The sequence below is a fragment of the Chelon labrosus genome (assembly GCF_963514085.1).
Source record: "Chelon labrosus genome assembly, chromosome: 19".
In the NCBI taxonomy this organism is placed as follows: Eukaryota; Metazoa; Chordata; class Actinopteri; order Mugiliformes; family Mugilidae; genus Chelon; species Chelon labrosus.
This window is the reverse complement of record NC_140352.1, coordinates 17673622-17689127: the sequence shown is the minus strand read 5'-3', so window position 1 is coordinate 17689127 and position 15506 is coordinate 17673622. Positions and strand designations below refer to the sequence as shown.

The following is a 15506-nucleotide window of genomic DNA, read 5'->3' as shown; positions in this document are numbered from 1 at the left end:
TTACTTTATAATAGTTGAAAGGCTACTTAAAAATAAGTTTTGAAAACACCTCTTTAGAAATAAAACTTGTATACAAGTTTTATTTTTATTTTTTTATGTTCAAGTCACCGAAATTATAATTTCGGTGACTTGAACATGAAACTTTATTTTCACTACAGTCGGGGCAAAATTACTGAGAAGGGGAGGTTATAAAGTGAGAAATCCTGCATGAAGTCCAACTAAAGTGATGGTAGTATTTCTGTACTGGTTCCATAAATACTGAAGCATCAGTGGGGAAGCAGCATATTTATTTATTTTTTCCCCCAATCTTAAATTTCTGATGAAAATTTGGTAAAGGTTTTGGATGAGATATTAACAGGAAAATGAAACAGTATAAATTAGATACCATGTAAACATACAGTCCACCAGTTATTTCACTCTAAAGTAAATTCCCCCATAGGAAATGGATTTAGCAGAGAGGACAGAGTGTACAGGAGGAATTATATTTATTTATTCCCATTGTGGGATAAGCATTATGTTATTTTATCTTGACTGGATAAAGGAATTGTTTGCTGTTGTCAATACACAGCAGAACTGACAGTCAACCAATCAGTGTCACATGTTCATGTTCTGCTGCTTCAGTACACAAACTATAAAATCAGGAGAATTTGTGGTTTATATGATATTACTACATCTACAGCAACTAGGAATAGATGTTTATTTCTGTTGTATAATGTCATATGCCGGATCCCGGAAAATTAGGTTGCAGATACATTTTCTAAGAGTGCGTTAAATAAATTAGTTTCTTATCTTATCAGAGAATAATTACTTGGAGGCAAATCTTGAATAACAACATTTAAGGTTGAGCTTATTAGCAAATTCAAAAGTCTGTCAATGAGAGAAGCAATGAATGTTTAAATTAAAATTAAGTGTCTATCGGCCAAGTATACTTGTGTATACAAGGAATTTGGTCTCTGCATTTATCCCATCCGTGAATTAGTGAACACAAAGCACACAGTGAGGTGAAGCACACACTAACCCGGAGCAGTGAGCTGCCATGCTACAGCGGCGCTCGGGGAGCAGTGAGGGGTTAGGTGCCTTGCTCAAGGGCACTTCAGCCGCTTTCTACCGGTCGGGGGTTCGAACCGGCAACCCTCCGGTCACAAGCCCAAAGCGCTAACCAGTAGGCCACGGCTGCCCCCACTGTGGTGTTTTTATTAGATCAGTACGTGTAGGACATTTTTACACAGTGAAAAATGAATTAAATTGTTGATAAACTGTAACAGTCGGTGCAAAAAAACAAAGACTGAATGAAGGAGGTACTTGAAAACTGTGGAAACCCATTCAACACATTCCAGTGAAGTGTTTCAGTGGTCGTTTTGCCGCCATCTTGTGGCCGCACCTGGTCCTGTAAACTTGTTGCGATATTGCACTAGCCAAAACAGCTAGCAGGTAGCTAAGTTAGCCAGTCAATAGTATCCATCAGCAGTCGTAGCAGTAGCAAAGAAACTCGCGCTCCGTCCACTCACAAATGACAGGAACGCCAAACTTACAAATATGCGCCAGGATACTGACTGATATTTGGCTGCCTGGTTGTTCCTGTCGTTGTCGCCGACGCTCTGTGAAGCTATCTCTGATCTAAAAAGCGCTGTAACTTCAGTCTCGGTGAGTTGCCGTGCTAAGTCAGGGTTTGGCTACTAGCTAGGTTCCCACTGGTAAATTAAGACAGCTAACTCCCCATGGTTGCTATTTAAATCTGGGTAGAGTATTTATATATGTCAACCAAATAAGCTAAAGGTGACAGTGCTGCGAGAATGCATTTGAAATATATTAAATCATTCTCCGAAATCTATATCTGGTTTTCTTTCTCTCTTTAGTAAAGCAAGTTACGATGATTAGCATTTAGCCAGAATTAGCAAGGAGCGTTAGCCGGCTAATCTCAACCACTGGTAGGTAAACTCAGGTAGCGCTCCCTTCACTACACACCATTAGCAACTGACACAATGCAAGTTGTATGTTTTTTTTTTTTGTCGTCTCTGCTACTATAACGTGCAATATGAGTTGATAACATGTGCAAATGTTGCTTTTGGTTTTCGTTTAAATTTTGCACGGGACATTTAAATTCCCCTTTTAAAAATAGTCCCGCTATTTGTTCGCCATAAAACGCTATTTCTGTCCCCAGGTTAGCTAAAAATGTTAACCTGGCCAGCGTCCCCAGGTGCATCATCGCTTGTCCCCGCTGCTTATTCACGCGAGTCCGATGATTTCATAGCCTAGCTTTAGTTGCAGGCCTTAGTTTATCTCGGATGTAATAGTCGCCAAACGTGTTGATATATGAAGAACATAACGTTAATGTTCCTGGATGCTAATGCTAACTGGGGTTATCTGAGCTACTCTAACCGTTCAAGTCAAACTTGTTGTCATCCTCAGGCTATGGATTCTGAACGACAGAAGCGAAGAGAGGAGATTCAGAAGGCAATGAGCTTTATCCAGTAAGAGAAGAAATATTATCGACATTTAAAGCCTCTTTTAGAACTAAAAAGCAATACCATAGCCAAAGTACACACCACTTGTAACTGGAGAACTGTTTCTGTCCACAGGTCATCTTTGCCTTTCCCTGAGCCAGAGAGTTATGAGGTTTGCATTGATCTTTTTTATATTCCATTGTTTTGTCCACTACTTTTTATTAACTTTGTCCTCCTACACTGTTTACATACAGATTCCATCACGTCCATAACTACATTTTGCCTAGATGTTAAAACGAACTTGGATATTATTTTATCTTGTCCTCAACCTTTTTCACTTGCTGTCCTTGTCCTGTGCTGACCATCTCGTTTTGGCTTCCACTTCACGTTCCTTTTCAGGCATTTCTGACCCAGTTGGTGTGCAACTTGCTGGACGAGGGAAATTCTTGTTTCCGAGATGGAGATTGGCGCCAGGCAAGCCAGCAGTATGGAGAGGGGATCAGCGTCGCCCGCTACGCCCAGGCCGAAGCCCTCGTCATCCCCCACGAGCTGCTGGAGAGCCTCTATGTCAACAGAGCTGCTGCAAACTACCACATGGTGCGAGACAAGTGGGGGGAAAGTGGATCTGTTATGTGCAGATGTTTAAAATGAATAAATGAGCTAGCTCAGTAGTTTGGATGGTTCAACTCTTGTGCTAGTCTTTCTTTATTCAGTGTTAAAGGATAACAAATTTCTCTGTCTTGACATTTCTGCCTGTCTCATATGTTGCTATGTTTTTTTTCAGAGGGAGTATGAGCGTGGTGTTCAGGACTGTGACAGTGCACTGTGTGTGTCAGAGGGCAGTCGCAGGGCACTGTACCGCAAAGCGCTCTGTCTGAGGGATATGGGACGATTCAGAGAGGCTTACGAGTGTGGAACTAAATGTCTCCTCACTGCACCACACGTATGTAATCAGCAGTTAATGCAAATTAATTTTCATGATCTAGTATAAAATACGTGGATATAGTAAGTGCATAAACTAGAATAGCACAGTGAAGTGTCAGTGATTTTATTGCATTATTGATATAATTTATTTGATGACATCATGAACTGCAGTGTGTTTCTCATTATCATTTACTTGAAAATAAATCAAACTTCTCCTGAGTGGCTGCTGTTGTTTCTTTATAATTCATCTTCCAGGACAGGCAGGTGAATGACCTGGCCCAGGATTTAGCAAATAAACTCGGTCTGAAGGGTCGTAAAGCCTATGTCAGCCCACAGACAGAGTCCACGGCCACAGACGGGGAGAGTCATGGAGAGAGTTCTCAACCCACTGGAGAGGTAGGTGCTGCAGTCGCGTTAGGCACTTGTAATTTAATGTGGCTGAATGGCAGGCTAATATTGCTTCTTTATTTATTTTTATTTAGATGTCCTCCAATGGGCTGGAATCTCCAGGTATGTCAGACTGGCAATTATTGAACTTGTCTGCTTTCGCTCAGGCTCCCATTTGTTTCCTTGTTCTTCCAATTATTTCTTTATTCCTCTTCCTCAGCTGACCTTTCCAATGCACAGTGCATCCCTGCTCCTCTGGCCACGCCCATCCCTGTCAGTGATGACCCAGCGACCACTGTGGCAACCTCGTGCACGGACCTGTCGGAGAGCCCCAGCCAGGCCCTGCCTCCTATGCCGTACTCTGTCCCGGTGTCAGAGCACATGGATGAATGCAGCAGCAGTGTCATGAAGGAAGAGCTGGACAGTCTGCTGGAATGCATGCCCAAGAAAGTTAGTGAAGTGCGTGAAGGACACACACTTTGAAAAAGAAGTCTGTCTGCCACAGCATATAACTAGTGTACATTTCTTTGTAATTTGTCTTGGATCCCCATCTGCAGTCTTTATGACTTTATTATTTTAACTTAAATAAATGTCTTTTTCCTCCTCCAGAGTCCAGTTCAGGGTGCTATCCCCACCAACCTTCCCAACACGGCCGTTGGTCTCCGGCCTCCTTACTCACCCAGCCTTCCAGCCCCGTCACCCCAGCTTCCTCCAGCCTTCTTCAGCTCCTCCGTCAGTGACATACCCCCCCTGGAGCCTTACAGTCCTCTGCGGGACCAGGGCTCCACCCAGGCGCAGGACGCACTGGGAGGCTTTCCCACAGGAGCCACAGATGGAGATGGCAAGGCAGGAGTCGCCGCTGGCGGGCTTGACTCATTGTCAGAATACACTCTCCCTGGTGAGCACAGCAGTACACTTTTCACACTGGCTGATTCAAGTAGGGTATTTTAAACTTTAGTCACCAGAAATCTTGCGAAGTGACATTTGTAAATTGCACATGGCGAATTCTCTTCATTGTTGGAGCTACTTGTAATGCAGGAGACTGATGAATTTTCAAATAACTCGGGGCACCTTTAACTCACATTTTCTATGTACAGTGTGTGCTGAGGTTATTAATTGCAGACCTTATATACTGTGAAAGTTTGGTATAGGAATTTAAGTGTTTTATTCCACCTTGGAACATACGTGTAATGGAATCATGGGTATAGTATAGACAGGATTATCCCCAGTTACCAGCCGAAGTAATTTCGACAGAGTGGGGCAGCTGGCTTTAACCTGAGATGTGCGTCAGCAGCAGACAGTATGAGTCGGCACTATTGCAATAAGATGTCTGACATCGATGTCCTTGCGTCTGTGGTCTTCAGGGGGACGAGTGTGTCACAGCTTCATCCCTGGAATGCGTAACCACAGTGCTGCACATGCAGTGAGTAAACACACACACACACACACACACACACACACACACACACACACACACACACACAGAGGATATTTTATGTGCTGCTGTCTTTGCTGTCATCCATTTTTTTCTTTTTTTCACTGTATTGTCTTATTCATTTAGAGACATTGCTGACTGTGCTGTACATCTAAGGTAGAATTTATTTCTTATATCATATGTCTTTATTCCTTTCTTCTTCAGAATGGTCCAGCAGGAACCAACCTCTCTCTGCTCTCCAGGAATCCTCTGGCAGCCACACATGAGTTTCGGCAGGCCTGTCATGCCTGTTACAGCCGAATAGGTGGGATAAAATAACGTCTGAGTCACTCTGTCATACTTACCTTTGGCAATCTACTCCCTCTTACTTTTTCAAAATGTTTGCAGTAGAATTTTGCAGAATTGATGTCTCATTCAGTTTACCAGTTGTGTGCATCATTTTTTTTTTTTTTATAATTAACGTAATTGTCTCTTACCTCCTCTTGCTCACAGGTCCACGAGTGATGGACTACAAGTATCAGCCAGAGGCAGCACATCGCTGCAAGAGAGATGTGCTGCTGTGTCGCCTCAAAAACACAGATGATCCCACCTGGAAGAGGATTCGGCCACGGCCTGCACGAAACAACTTCCTGGGGGCATTTGTTCTCTGTAAAGGTATGCTTTGAATTAAAGGTGAAATTGGAGAATTTTCAGGTGGAAACTCAAATTGATGGATTGCCTGATGGATTCACAAATTGACAAATATTGTGTGCTGCAGAGGTGCAGGAACGCCAGGAGTGCCAGTACGGGGAGAACTGTACGTTTGCTTACTGCCAGGAGGAGATAGATGTTTGGACGCAGGAGAGGAAGGGTGCGCTGAGCCGAGAACTGCTGTTTGATCCTCTGGGCAGCACAGAGCGACGAGCGCTCAGCGTTACCAGACTGCTGCAACTCCACATGGGCATGTTCATGTTCCTCTGTGAGGTAAGGGCCATAGTCTGCCACATATTCCTCTCTCTACCTCTCTTATCATGTTCTCTTTAGACCTTTGCTCTTTGAAGTTGGTGGAAAACCTTTACTAATTTGCATTTTTCTTTCTTTCTTTTTCAATAGGAATGTTTTGACAGTAAGCCACGCATCATTAGCAAACGCAGCAAAGAAAACTTGGCAGTCTGCTCAAACCTCACAGCTCGTCACCCGTTCGACGATAACAAGTGAGCCTTGTGTCTTCATGTTGCTGAAATGTGAAGGCTTGAAAATCTGTTTGATTCCGTTTTTGAATTACATGATTAAAGTGATGTTTGGCTAATCAAGATGTATCGTTTACATACCGATACATCTGTACAGAAACCAGAAAATTGTGCTAATGCATAACTTAACCCTCACTCTAACCTGCAGGTGCCTGGTGCACGTGGTGAGGTCAGCCAATGTGCGCTACAGTAAAGTGCGTCCCCTGCACCCACTCTGCCAGTTTGATGTGTGTCGCCATGAGGTCCGCTATGGCTGCCAGCGTGAGGACAGCTGCTCCTTTGCTCACTCTGTCATAGAACTCAAATGCTGGGTTCTGCAGCAGGACACTGGTGGGTTAAAAAAAATAATACATTGTTCAACCTGGATTCAAATATTTCGCTGTACTGTAGTAAAATATAATCCAGTAATCGGCTTTATTTTACAGATTTACTTGCTTGCAGTGGTTAATAACAGAGATTAAACATATTAAAGTCTTGTCAAATGTATGAGTTATTTGTATGTTTTGGAATAGGTCATAAAAAAAAAAATTCAAATGAACACAACCTGCTTTTTAAAGTATTAAGGTAAATCAAAAGCTATTTGCTGAGCTGTGTGTGACATTTCCTTCAGGTATTACGCATGAAGAGATGGTGCAGGAGTCCAAGAGACACTGGCAAAGGCTAGAGCAGAATGCACAGAAGCAGCAGAAGGTGAGGACACTGGTACAGTCGATCTTTGACCTGGTGTCAGGGAGCTTCTTCTTCGTTAAAGGTTCACACTATTTGCTCAAAGAAGGCGTGATAGTGCAGTCATGAAGACACAACCTCCCACTTAGAAACGGGACTTGGCGTTTCTTGCGCTAATTATTGACATAGGCTAACAAGACTATTGCCCCAGTCCATAATGAAGATTGTTAACGTTGCTATGTCAATTTGTTTAACAGCATTTTGGCCCAAATGGGTAATGATGCATCAGTTAATTAAATAATAGAAATTTCTTTGTTTCTCTCTCTTACAGCCTCTCCATATACCCCATCCAAGCAGCAGCGTACCTGCTGGAGGGCTGGGGGGAATTGGGGGTGTAGGTGGAGATGGCTTAGGAGGGGGTGGTGTGAGTCCAGTGGGAGGGTTAGGAGCAGGGGCATGTAGAGGCCGCCCCCTCAACCTGAAAATGAAGTTTGTGTGTGGTCAGTGCTGGAGAGAAGGTCAAGTCAATGAGCCTGACAAGAACCTCAAGTACTGCACTGCCAAGGCTCGACACAGGTGAGGACCGAGTTGAAATGACATGACTTCACAAATCTATTTTTTTTTTGTATATGTTTGTTTGAATTCATATTTGTTCTCCGTCTCTTCAGCTGGACAAAGGAGCGCCGAGTCTTGCTGGTGAAATCATTTGAGAAGAAGAAGTGGGTTGTTGTTCGTCCTCTTCCCTTCTCACGCACCTATCCACAGCAATATGATGTGAGTTCCTGCATTTATTTTTCTTCTCCGATCCTTTAACCTCTCTCTCAAGCACAGATTTTATTGTTTTATTGTCGGATTACTAAATTCTAATGATAAGAAAGAGTTTTCTCACTGGCAGCTACACTAGTCCTTAATTTGTGAAGTCCCGCAGTTAAACAACCTTTTTTTCCTCAGTTGTTTTTAAGAAAAGCTGAGCTGCCTCAGCTCACACATTGGCCACAAAAGCATCAATAGGTCTATGTGCTGCACAATATGTGATTCATTGTTTTGATCCAACACTGTCACAAACTATCTTCTCGCCACAAATGACATTAGGGCCAAGTCTAGTCCTGTCCTTGAATAAACCAAAGTTGAGATTGCGAATAAGCCTTACTTATTTTTGATAATGATTAGTTTTCTGCACTACACAATTTTTTTCAACTTATTTAATTCATAAAATAATGATACTAGAGACACATCAATGAAGAGCCAGCATGAGCTTGTAAGCTAGTTGCTAGCTGACCTGACAAAACTCACTCAGAGCTGGGTCACATAGGTGTGGACTAGTTTTTAGTGAAAACCAAAACGATATTATACAAGTTTGATTGTCGTTATGATTTTATGTGCTTATCTAATTTTCGCAAACTGTCTGTGGTTTGACCCCAATAGTGGAGCCCCCAGGATGGTAATTATGGGTGTAACACAACAGAATCAAGTTACTTGATCATAATACAGAGGTGTCAGCTTGTCTTTCAGCTGCAAAGTCTTTAGTAAAGTAGTGGGGATCACGCTGTAATCCTGTCCCCTGTGTCTCACCTAGATGTGTGTGCATGTGATGAAGCAGAAGAAGTGCCACTATATTGGGAACTGCTCCTTCGCCCACAGTCTTGAGGAGAGGGATGTCTGGACATACATGAAGAACAACAGCTGTAAGCTCCTGGTTCTGTGGTTGAGTGTTACACAACAGTGGTGTATAATTTTATTTTTATTTATTTTTTTCATGTGTCATCCCATGGATTGACAACCATTTGTTTCTCTGTATATAAATATCTCTATATCAGTTTTTAATCGGGTCCTCTGGTCCATTCTCTCTCATTTCCCATCACTGCAATGACGAGAGAGCGACCCATAATTACATTGATTTTACTCCACTTGCACTGATTGTTCTGCATTAACCGTCTGTAAGGTCACTGAGGTTGTCTCTGTTTTCTGTCTTCTTTCTTACGTCACTGTTCCTTAGTGAGAGACATGCAACAGATGTACGAACTGTGGCTGCAGCTCACCAATCAGAGCAGACGCACAGATAACTCTGCAGTGACTCCACCCCCAGAGGACAAGCAGGTCACCATAACAGCAGATTACACAGACGCCATGGTAAGTGGTTAATAACAAACATCAGAGGTTCTTTCTGTGGCCTTAAAGTCTACAGCTGTGTTTACAGATGAATCTCAAGCTAATTTGAAATGTGGCAAATAAGAAAATGTGAATTGGGTGCAGTTGCTATCAACTGGCTTGGAGTGACTTAATTAGACTGCTTAGTGTCATCAGAAGATGGCAGTACAGGTTATTTACAGTAGTCAGAAGAAGTAAAAAGAAATGTGAAGTTGATATGTAGTACCTGACTGATGTGTATTACTTCAGGGAGGCCGGCGGTTGTCAGATGGAGAAGATCTCTGAGTGTTGGTGTGTTGACTAGAGGCAGCTGATCGCTGCAGATCTGCAGACAGCGAGACAGGCCTGTCACACCAGCTACAACTGAGCAGGCTGTCATCTTGACGGTCTGACTTCCTCTAGCATCTGGAGTGAGTGCAGTGAGAAAGCAGACTGACACAAAAATGGTTGGCCCCCACACCCATATATAAATATAAACACAAACATTTACACGCAAATCACAGGCACCAATAAACAGAGAGAGAAAAAGTCGTCGGTAAAGTACAGGACTTCGGCTGTAGAAGTTTGTTGTAGATCATGCTGCGGTCACAAAAGACACCTTAAGGTTCCCCTTCGGCAGATTATACCACAAAAATTCCACAGACAACTAGTTTTGCTTTGACTAAAATAATCTACTTGTGTTTTGACTGAGCATTTGTGTCCACCAACCTTTTTTTTTTTTCTCCCTTTCACTGCCTTGTAGCACTGAAACAATTCTTGGGTGAGCGCGCTGGTCGCAGCTCTTAATATTTGCTTGGCAATAGTTCGAGTCCCAATTAAAGCTCTGCACTCTTACACTAAAAGTTTAAATTGTAACTTTGGAGTGCCAAATATGCCAACCTCTCAGTGCAGTGCTGTTTATGGCAGTCATAGATGATGAAATGGAGGCATTGGAAAAAGAGGGTCTTGGTGGACACACCTCGCTACGGTCCTTGACAACCAAATCTTACTCTCCTTCCTTTATGGGAACATAGTGAGAGGGTCAAAATAACTTTGTGGACATTGATTTTGAGCATGTTTTTTTTTTTTTTTTTTTCCTAAGGGGAGTTTATACTTCCTTATTATATTGTCTGCCATATTGGTAGAACGCTATGAATGTAACGCCTGCACGGGCCTTCAAAATGAGAAAATTAGTCATTTAAAACGTTGCTCTGGTGGAATGTTTGTAAGTATACTTACATGCCCCAAAAAAACTGTGTAACATTACAACCCCCCCCCCCCATTGATGGAAAAACAAAAAGGCCGCTTGATAACTGTTAAGTAATCAGACCAACCGCTCCTGCGTGAGATGTGCACGGACATGCACACACTGTTGCTTCCCACGGTGAATCAACACATGCTTGAACTTAAGCTCCACTCAGGTTAGCAGAGGAGGGGGAAAATATGATTGCTTTGGTAAAAAAAAAAAAATAAAAAGATCACATACCTGTGGCTAAATTACACAAGGCTTGGAGCAATTGTTGCCAAAGCAATCAAGGGAGTATTGACTATAGAATATTTAAAACTGTACTGGTTTAATAGAGCTGACAAAGATGTGAAGTTGGTGTAAGGGAGCTAGAAGGAAGTGGCTCTAGTACAGATACAGAGGCCTGGCAAGAGCTGCTCTCGGCAATAAATCAGTTCAGACTGCATTGAAAAATAATGACCTCACTTTGACTGAAGCGCATTAAAAATACTTAAGTTGTGGAGAAAAAACAAGAGAAGAGCTTTGAAATAATTTAAGAAGAAAAAAAAGATGTCCAGCTGAACAATAATTTAAACAGAAAAGATGGATATAGTTGATTAAGAATATATTTTTGTAGTTAATGAGTATTTAAGATCATTTGAATTTAAGGATAGTTTGCTCTGTCTTCAGTCGGAGCGTGGTCATTATTGCAGTAAAAATAACCCAGTCATACTCCCACAGCCTTCAGATGAAAAACTCACATGGACCCTTATGTTTTACTATTGTTAGCTCACAGTTGCCCCAAAGATCAACCTTGTAGCTTGAGAATGGAGAAACGTTTCGCACCGCATATTGTGCCTATAAAACAACAGCTCAACATGAACACACATGCGCACACACACACATGCAGGATATCTGTTGCCATCCTATTCTAGCCTTTAATGTGTAACGGAGACACGATGGAGGTATGTCTATATTCAGATACACACATATTATACATATTTACAAATAATGGTATACTACTACTAATAATAATTGATAACTTAGCGGTTAAGCTTAATAAATATATAACCTGAAAACCTGTATTGATTACATAGAAGAACTTCTTGTTATTGAGGTATTGCTATATGACATGTATCGCTGAACTAGATGACTATAGTGAATTATTATTATTTTTTTTATTTTTTTTTTGAAGATTCTTTTTATTTTGAAAAGTTTCCTTCTGTGTGGGTCGTTCCAGACGGGGCCATCGGAAAGGGATTGCAGCAGAGGTTGATTCAATTGATCCAATTACTGAATGGTTAAATCATGCAAATCATTCAACTTGAGTTTTTTTTTTTTTTCTCTTTTCTTTGTTCACGTTGGCAGCAGCGAGACTGGATGTACAGAATGATGAATTTATGTTTTAGATAATCGAATAAATAAAAGCAGCTTTGACTCGTAGCTTAAAATTCAAACAGCACTGGTAAATAGAAGAGACATTTTATGTTTAAAAAAAAAAAAAGGAAACTCTGTCTTTTTGCAGGCCCTCCATTTTGGTCCATGGTCAAACACAAGGTGTCTTAATTATGAAAAAAAAAAAAAAATGAATACCGAAGCAGAATTTAGACAAGCCAAAGCGTATAATGCTCGGCACTTGGCAGCAGTTTGGCCATTTCTGTTAATAAGCCCTTGTCTGGAACAACCCAGGTATTAGCTTTTTTGAGGGATCGTATTACTCCTAGTATTATGATGAATATGATGACTATAATGATTGCTGTCTATTGACTATTTCTATTTCTCTTCTATATGCTATTGATATATGTATGTTAATTGCATTGTATAACTCTCTCTTTATATATGTATCCATGTATGAGTATAATAATTAACCGTAAATATGCGTCTGTGTATGCGACGGTGCACAGCTCTGTCTGGGAGGCAGTGAGCAGAAAACGTCCGTGTTTACTGTACGTTTTTAAAATCCCACAGGGTCGGTTGATGTTGTCAGTAGTACCAGACTGCTGTATATTAATGCTGTCTGAGCTCCATTTGTAAGGGATAAAAAGAAAAAAAGATAGTTAATGATTGAAGCATATATACTGTAAACTGCTTGTTCCTTCACAGTGTCTCAGTTTGATCCTAGCGTCGGAGCTCGCTGCTCACTGCCTGTGCTCTGAGTTTATGTTTGAATTGATTCACCAGGCAAGGACAGATCTGGAAACAAAAGCATACATAGAGGCCTATATACTCCCGTATAGCGCCTTATTCTATATACTACACCTATAAGATGATACATACCCCTATTGTATAATCCTGCTTACTATATACAGTATATGATACCTGATACCTATTATAATACTTAGACACCCTTATAAGGTAATTTAGATAAGAGATGGTGGGCTGTCTTTTTTTTTTTTTTTGTATGGCTGTGCAAAAGCGTGCTGTGGTCAGAAATGTGTTCCTATCTGGTTTTTAGGGAGTTGAAAGTTGTTAGGAGGAGGATGCCCACTCTAATGCTCATTCGGATGTTCAGGATATTTACAAAGCAGCTGGAAAATTGGAAAATAGACATGGGCCACCAAGCAAAGGCTGGCAAAAAGGAACCGTGGCTGGAAAAGCTGTAGCTGGTAAACCAATCAAAGGTTGGAATTTAGTTTGAAAGATAAGATTTTTGGCTGGAGGATGCATTAATGTGAGGACAAAGGTTGTACAGTCTCATATATCTGCCTTTAAATAACTGTTAAAGCAAAAAAAAAGCAAGAAAAAGAGCATTAGAGGTGAGGCAGTGTAGGAGAAAGACCAGATTTATTGATGTATCATGACACAAACTTGTCACGGAGGCTTGTTGCTGCTACACTTTCCCTGATCTACTAACTTGGATATAATGATATATTGTATACTTCTACTTTACATGGTGCCATTGATGTCATTATGACTGAAGAGTTTTGAAGGTAGAGGACTTTGAACGTGGTGATTGATAAATGTCCTCAGATGTGGAAGAGATTTGGCATCAAGTTGCATTTTTGCTCGACTTAATGCCCTGCGCCCTGCGGAGCAAGATCAATGCAATGAAAGAAGTAGATACTGATACGCTGGATGCATCTCGGCTAAATTTAATATCTTGTTCAACCTCGATTGATAGTGAGTAGCCAGAATTACACAACTGTTATCCTTGAAAGGAGGTCATTATACATCGTATCCCTTCACCTGTGACCTTTAAAGTGCTCCAAGAAGGTCAGACGACAGTGTATGAAACCTCCAACACATGCAACCCCCCATCCCCCACCCCCACCCTATCAACCTTTATGCCTTCATTACAAAACAAAGTGTTGGCACACATACATGCCATTTTTGGTCATCGTCACAGTGCTATTTTTTCCCCTCATATGCAGAAGGTCCTTGCTGATTTCTATAAATACATTTTTTTTGTTCGGCTGTAGACATCAAATATTTGCAATGGATAAATCAACCATGGCAAAATGTAACAATTTGTGTTAATTTATTCATTAAAGTGGTCATTCATTTAAGATTTTCTGCTTTGGCCTGATTTATGTAAATGTCTCTTGACTTTGAGGTTATTGTCTGTTATGACAAAAGTTCTGTTTGTCTCAATCTAAGAGTTTGTGAATCAGTTCTGCTGCAGCTTAATAAAGTTAGGAGTTTCGGTTGGAGAAGAATTCACGTGATACCCAACCCGCCCTGCGTTCTCTCTTTCCCTTCCTGCCCCCGATACAGTTTGTGTCATTTGATCCGCAGCACCCGATGCACACGCCTACACAGCCTCAAAAGACCTTAATGAATCGGTTTTTCAGTGAGTTAAAAAAGTATTGGATATATCAGTTGTTTTCATAATGTTCAATGAAGAAACCAGGGTTGTAAGAAGCGGGGGGAAAAAACAAGGCCTCTTTTTTGTACTGTATTTTTACATTTTGGTTGTTTTACGTTGAGTTCTTTCCTCTCGACATTGTTTTCTCTTTTCTCCTCCCTGGTTGAAAATTCAAGATCACACATGGACCAAATCTCTTGAAAGCATTTAATAAACTGTTTTAGAAAAAAAAAAGAACAACCTGTGTTTTACATTCATCGAAGTGCACAGTCCACATTGCAATGGTAGGTATGGTAATGGAATGACTGACATGAAGGGACGGGATTTATTACAAACCTGTCTGTCTGTAGCAGCGGGTGGTTAGTGAATTTTTTCACACGTGTCTTCATTGATCTTATAAAACAGCCTCGCACGTGTACACTCCAGAGACACAGAGTCTGCTCAACAGTCCTTCATAGTTTAACTGTGTAGCCTCAGAGGTGAATCTAAGGGTTTTGTGGATATAGTTGTCCCAGTGGTCATAATTTTACATATGCAAAAGTAGCAACACCACAACTTAAAAAGACTCGGTTAAAAATAAAAACCTAAATTCCAAATTTACTTAATTCAATATGCAAGAATTGTCAAAAAAATTTACTTAATGAATATACATACTAAAATAGGCGCTCAGTCTATTTTTTATACATTATAAGATAGTACTTCTGATGCATTAATGTGGGAATGACATTTGTCACGTGGCTTTGTAAGGATTCCTTATATATTTTTTTTATCATCCATTGTGCCATGTCAGAGTTTAAAGTTCAAATCTGCTGTAAAGAAAGAACAGGTAATAAAATGCATTTATTAAACATTAACCTCTGAAGTGTAAGTGGAGTCCAATTAGAATATGGCGTGAAAATAATATATTCCAGTAGAGTACATACACTACACAAACACTGAAGTACATTTACTTACCACCTCTGGCCACGAGTTCATGGTTTAACTAGATTCAGCTGTTCCAAGCCATGTCTGCCGCGGGATACACACGTGTGTTGTCTGTGTACACATGCATTATATAGGGTGTCCTTAACATAAACATTTGTCACGAGTCAGTGGTTGATATTTTAAGTAGTTATTCACTCCTCCAGTTGGGAATTTAAAGGTAAGCTAGTTTAAGGTTACCATCTTGTAGTCTACATATTAACACCTCTCTTTTCCCCTTCATAAAAATATTTGTATTTCAGTAATTTTACTCAAATTTACTTTAAAAAATAAATAAATAAAT

General features: G+C 40.8%; 1 protein-coding gene across 4 annotated transcripts; it reads left to right on the top strand.

Moving 5' to 3' along the window:
• Positions 1-1470: 1470 nt before the first annotated feature.
• Positions 1471-14787, top strand: zc3h7bb (zinc finger CCCH-type containing 7Bb). 4 transcript variants are annotated; one of them, XM_084567819.1, is made up of 22 exons: positions 1471-1644; positions 1857-1928; positions 2410-2471; positions 2580-2616; positions 2844-3041; positions 3229-3387; positions 3624-3764; positions 3851-3878; positions 3976-4214; positions 4365-4653; positions 5120-5178; positions 5395-5494; positions 5683-5844; positions 5948-6153; positions 6283-6383; positions 6568-6749; positions 7030-7109; positions 7417-7661; positions 7754-7859; positions 8662-8770; positions 9082-9215; positions 9483-14787. In XM_084567819.1, exons 3-22 carry the CDS (start codon positions 2413-2415, stop codon positions 9516-9518), a joined length of 2670 nt encoding a protein of 889 aa, XP_084423945.1. In that variant the 5' UTR covers positions 1471-1644; positions 1857-1928; positions 2410-2412; the 3' UTR covers positions 9519-14787. The 4 variants fall into 4 exon arrangements, with proteins under 4 accessions (XP_084423945.1, XP_084423944.1, XP_084423943.1 ...); XM_084567818.1 differs by lacking the exon at positions 1857-1928; XM_084567817.1 differs by lacking the exons at positions 1471-1644; positions 1857-1928 and having other exon boundaries at positions 2255-2471; positions 3976-4205.
• The last annotated feature ends 719 nt before the right edge of the window (positions 14788-15506 follow it).

Coding starts and splice junctions, on each gene's coding strand:
- zc3h7bb (XM_084567816.1), top strand. CDS start 2,314: ATGAAGAACATAACGTTAATGTTCCTGGATGCTAATGCTAACTGGGGT. Junction 3,879..3,975: donor CAATGGGCTGGAATCTCCAG/GTATGTCAGACT, acceptor CCTCTTCCTCAG/CTGACCTTTCCAATGCACAG. Junction 7,662..7,753: donor ACTGCCAAGGCTCGACACAG/GTGAGGACCGAG, acceptor CCGTCTCTTCAG/CTGGACAAAGGAGCGCCGAG.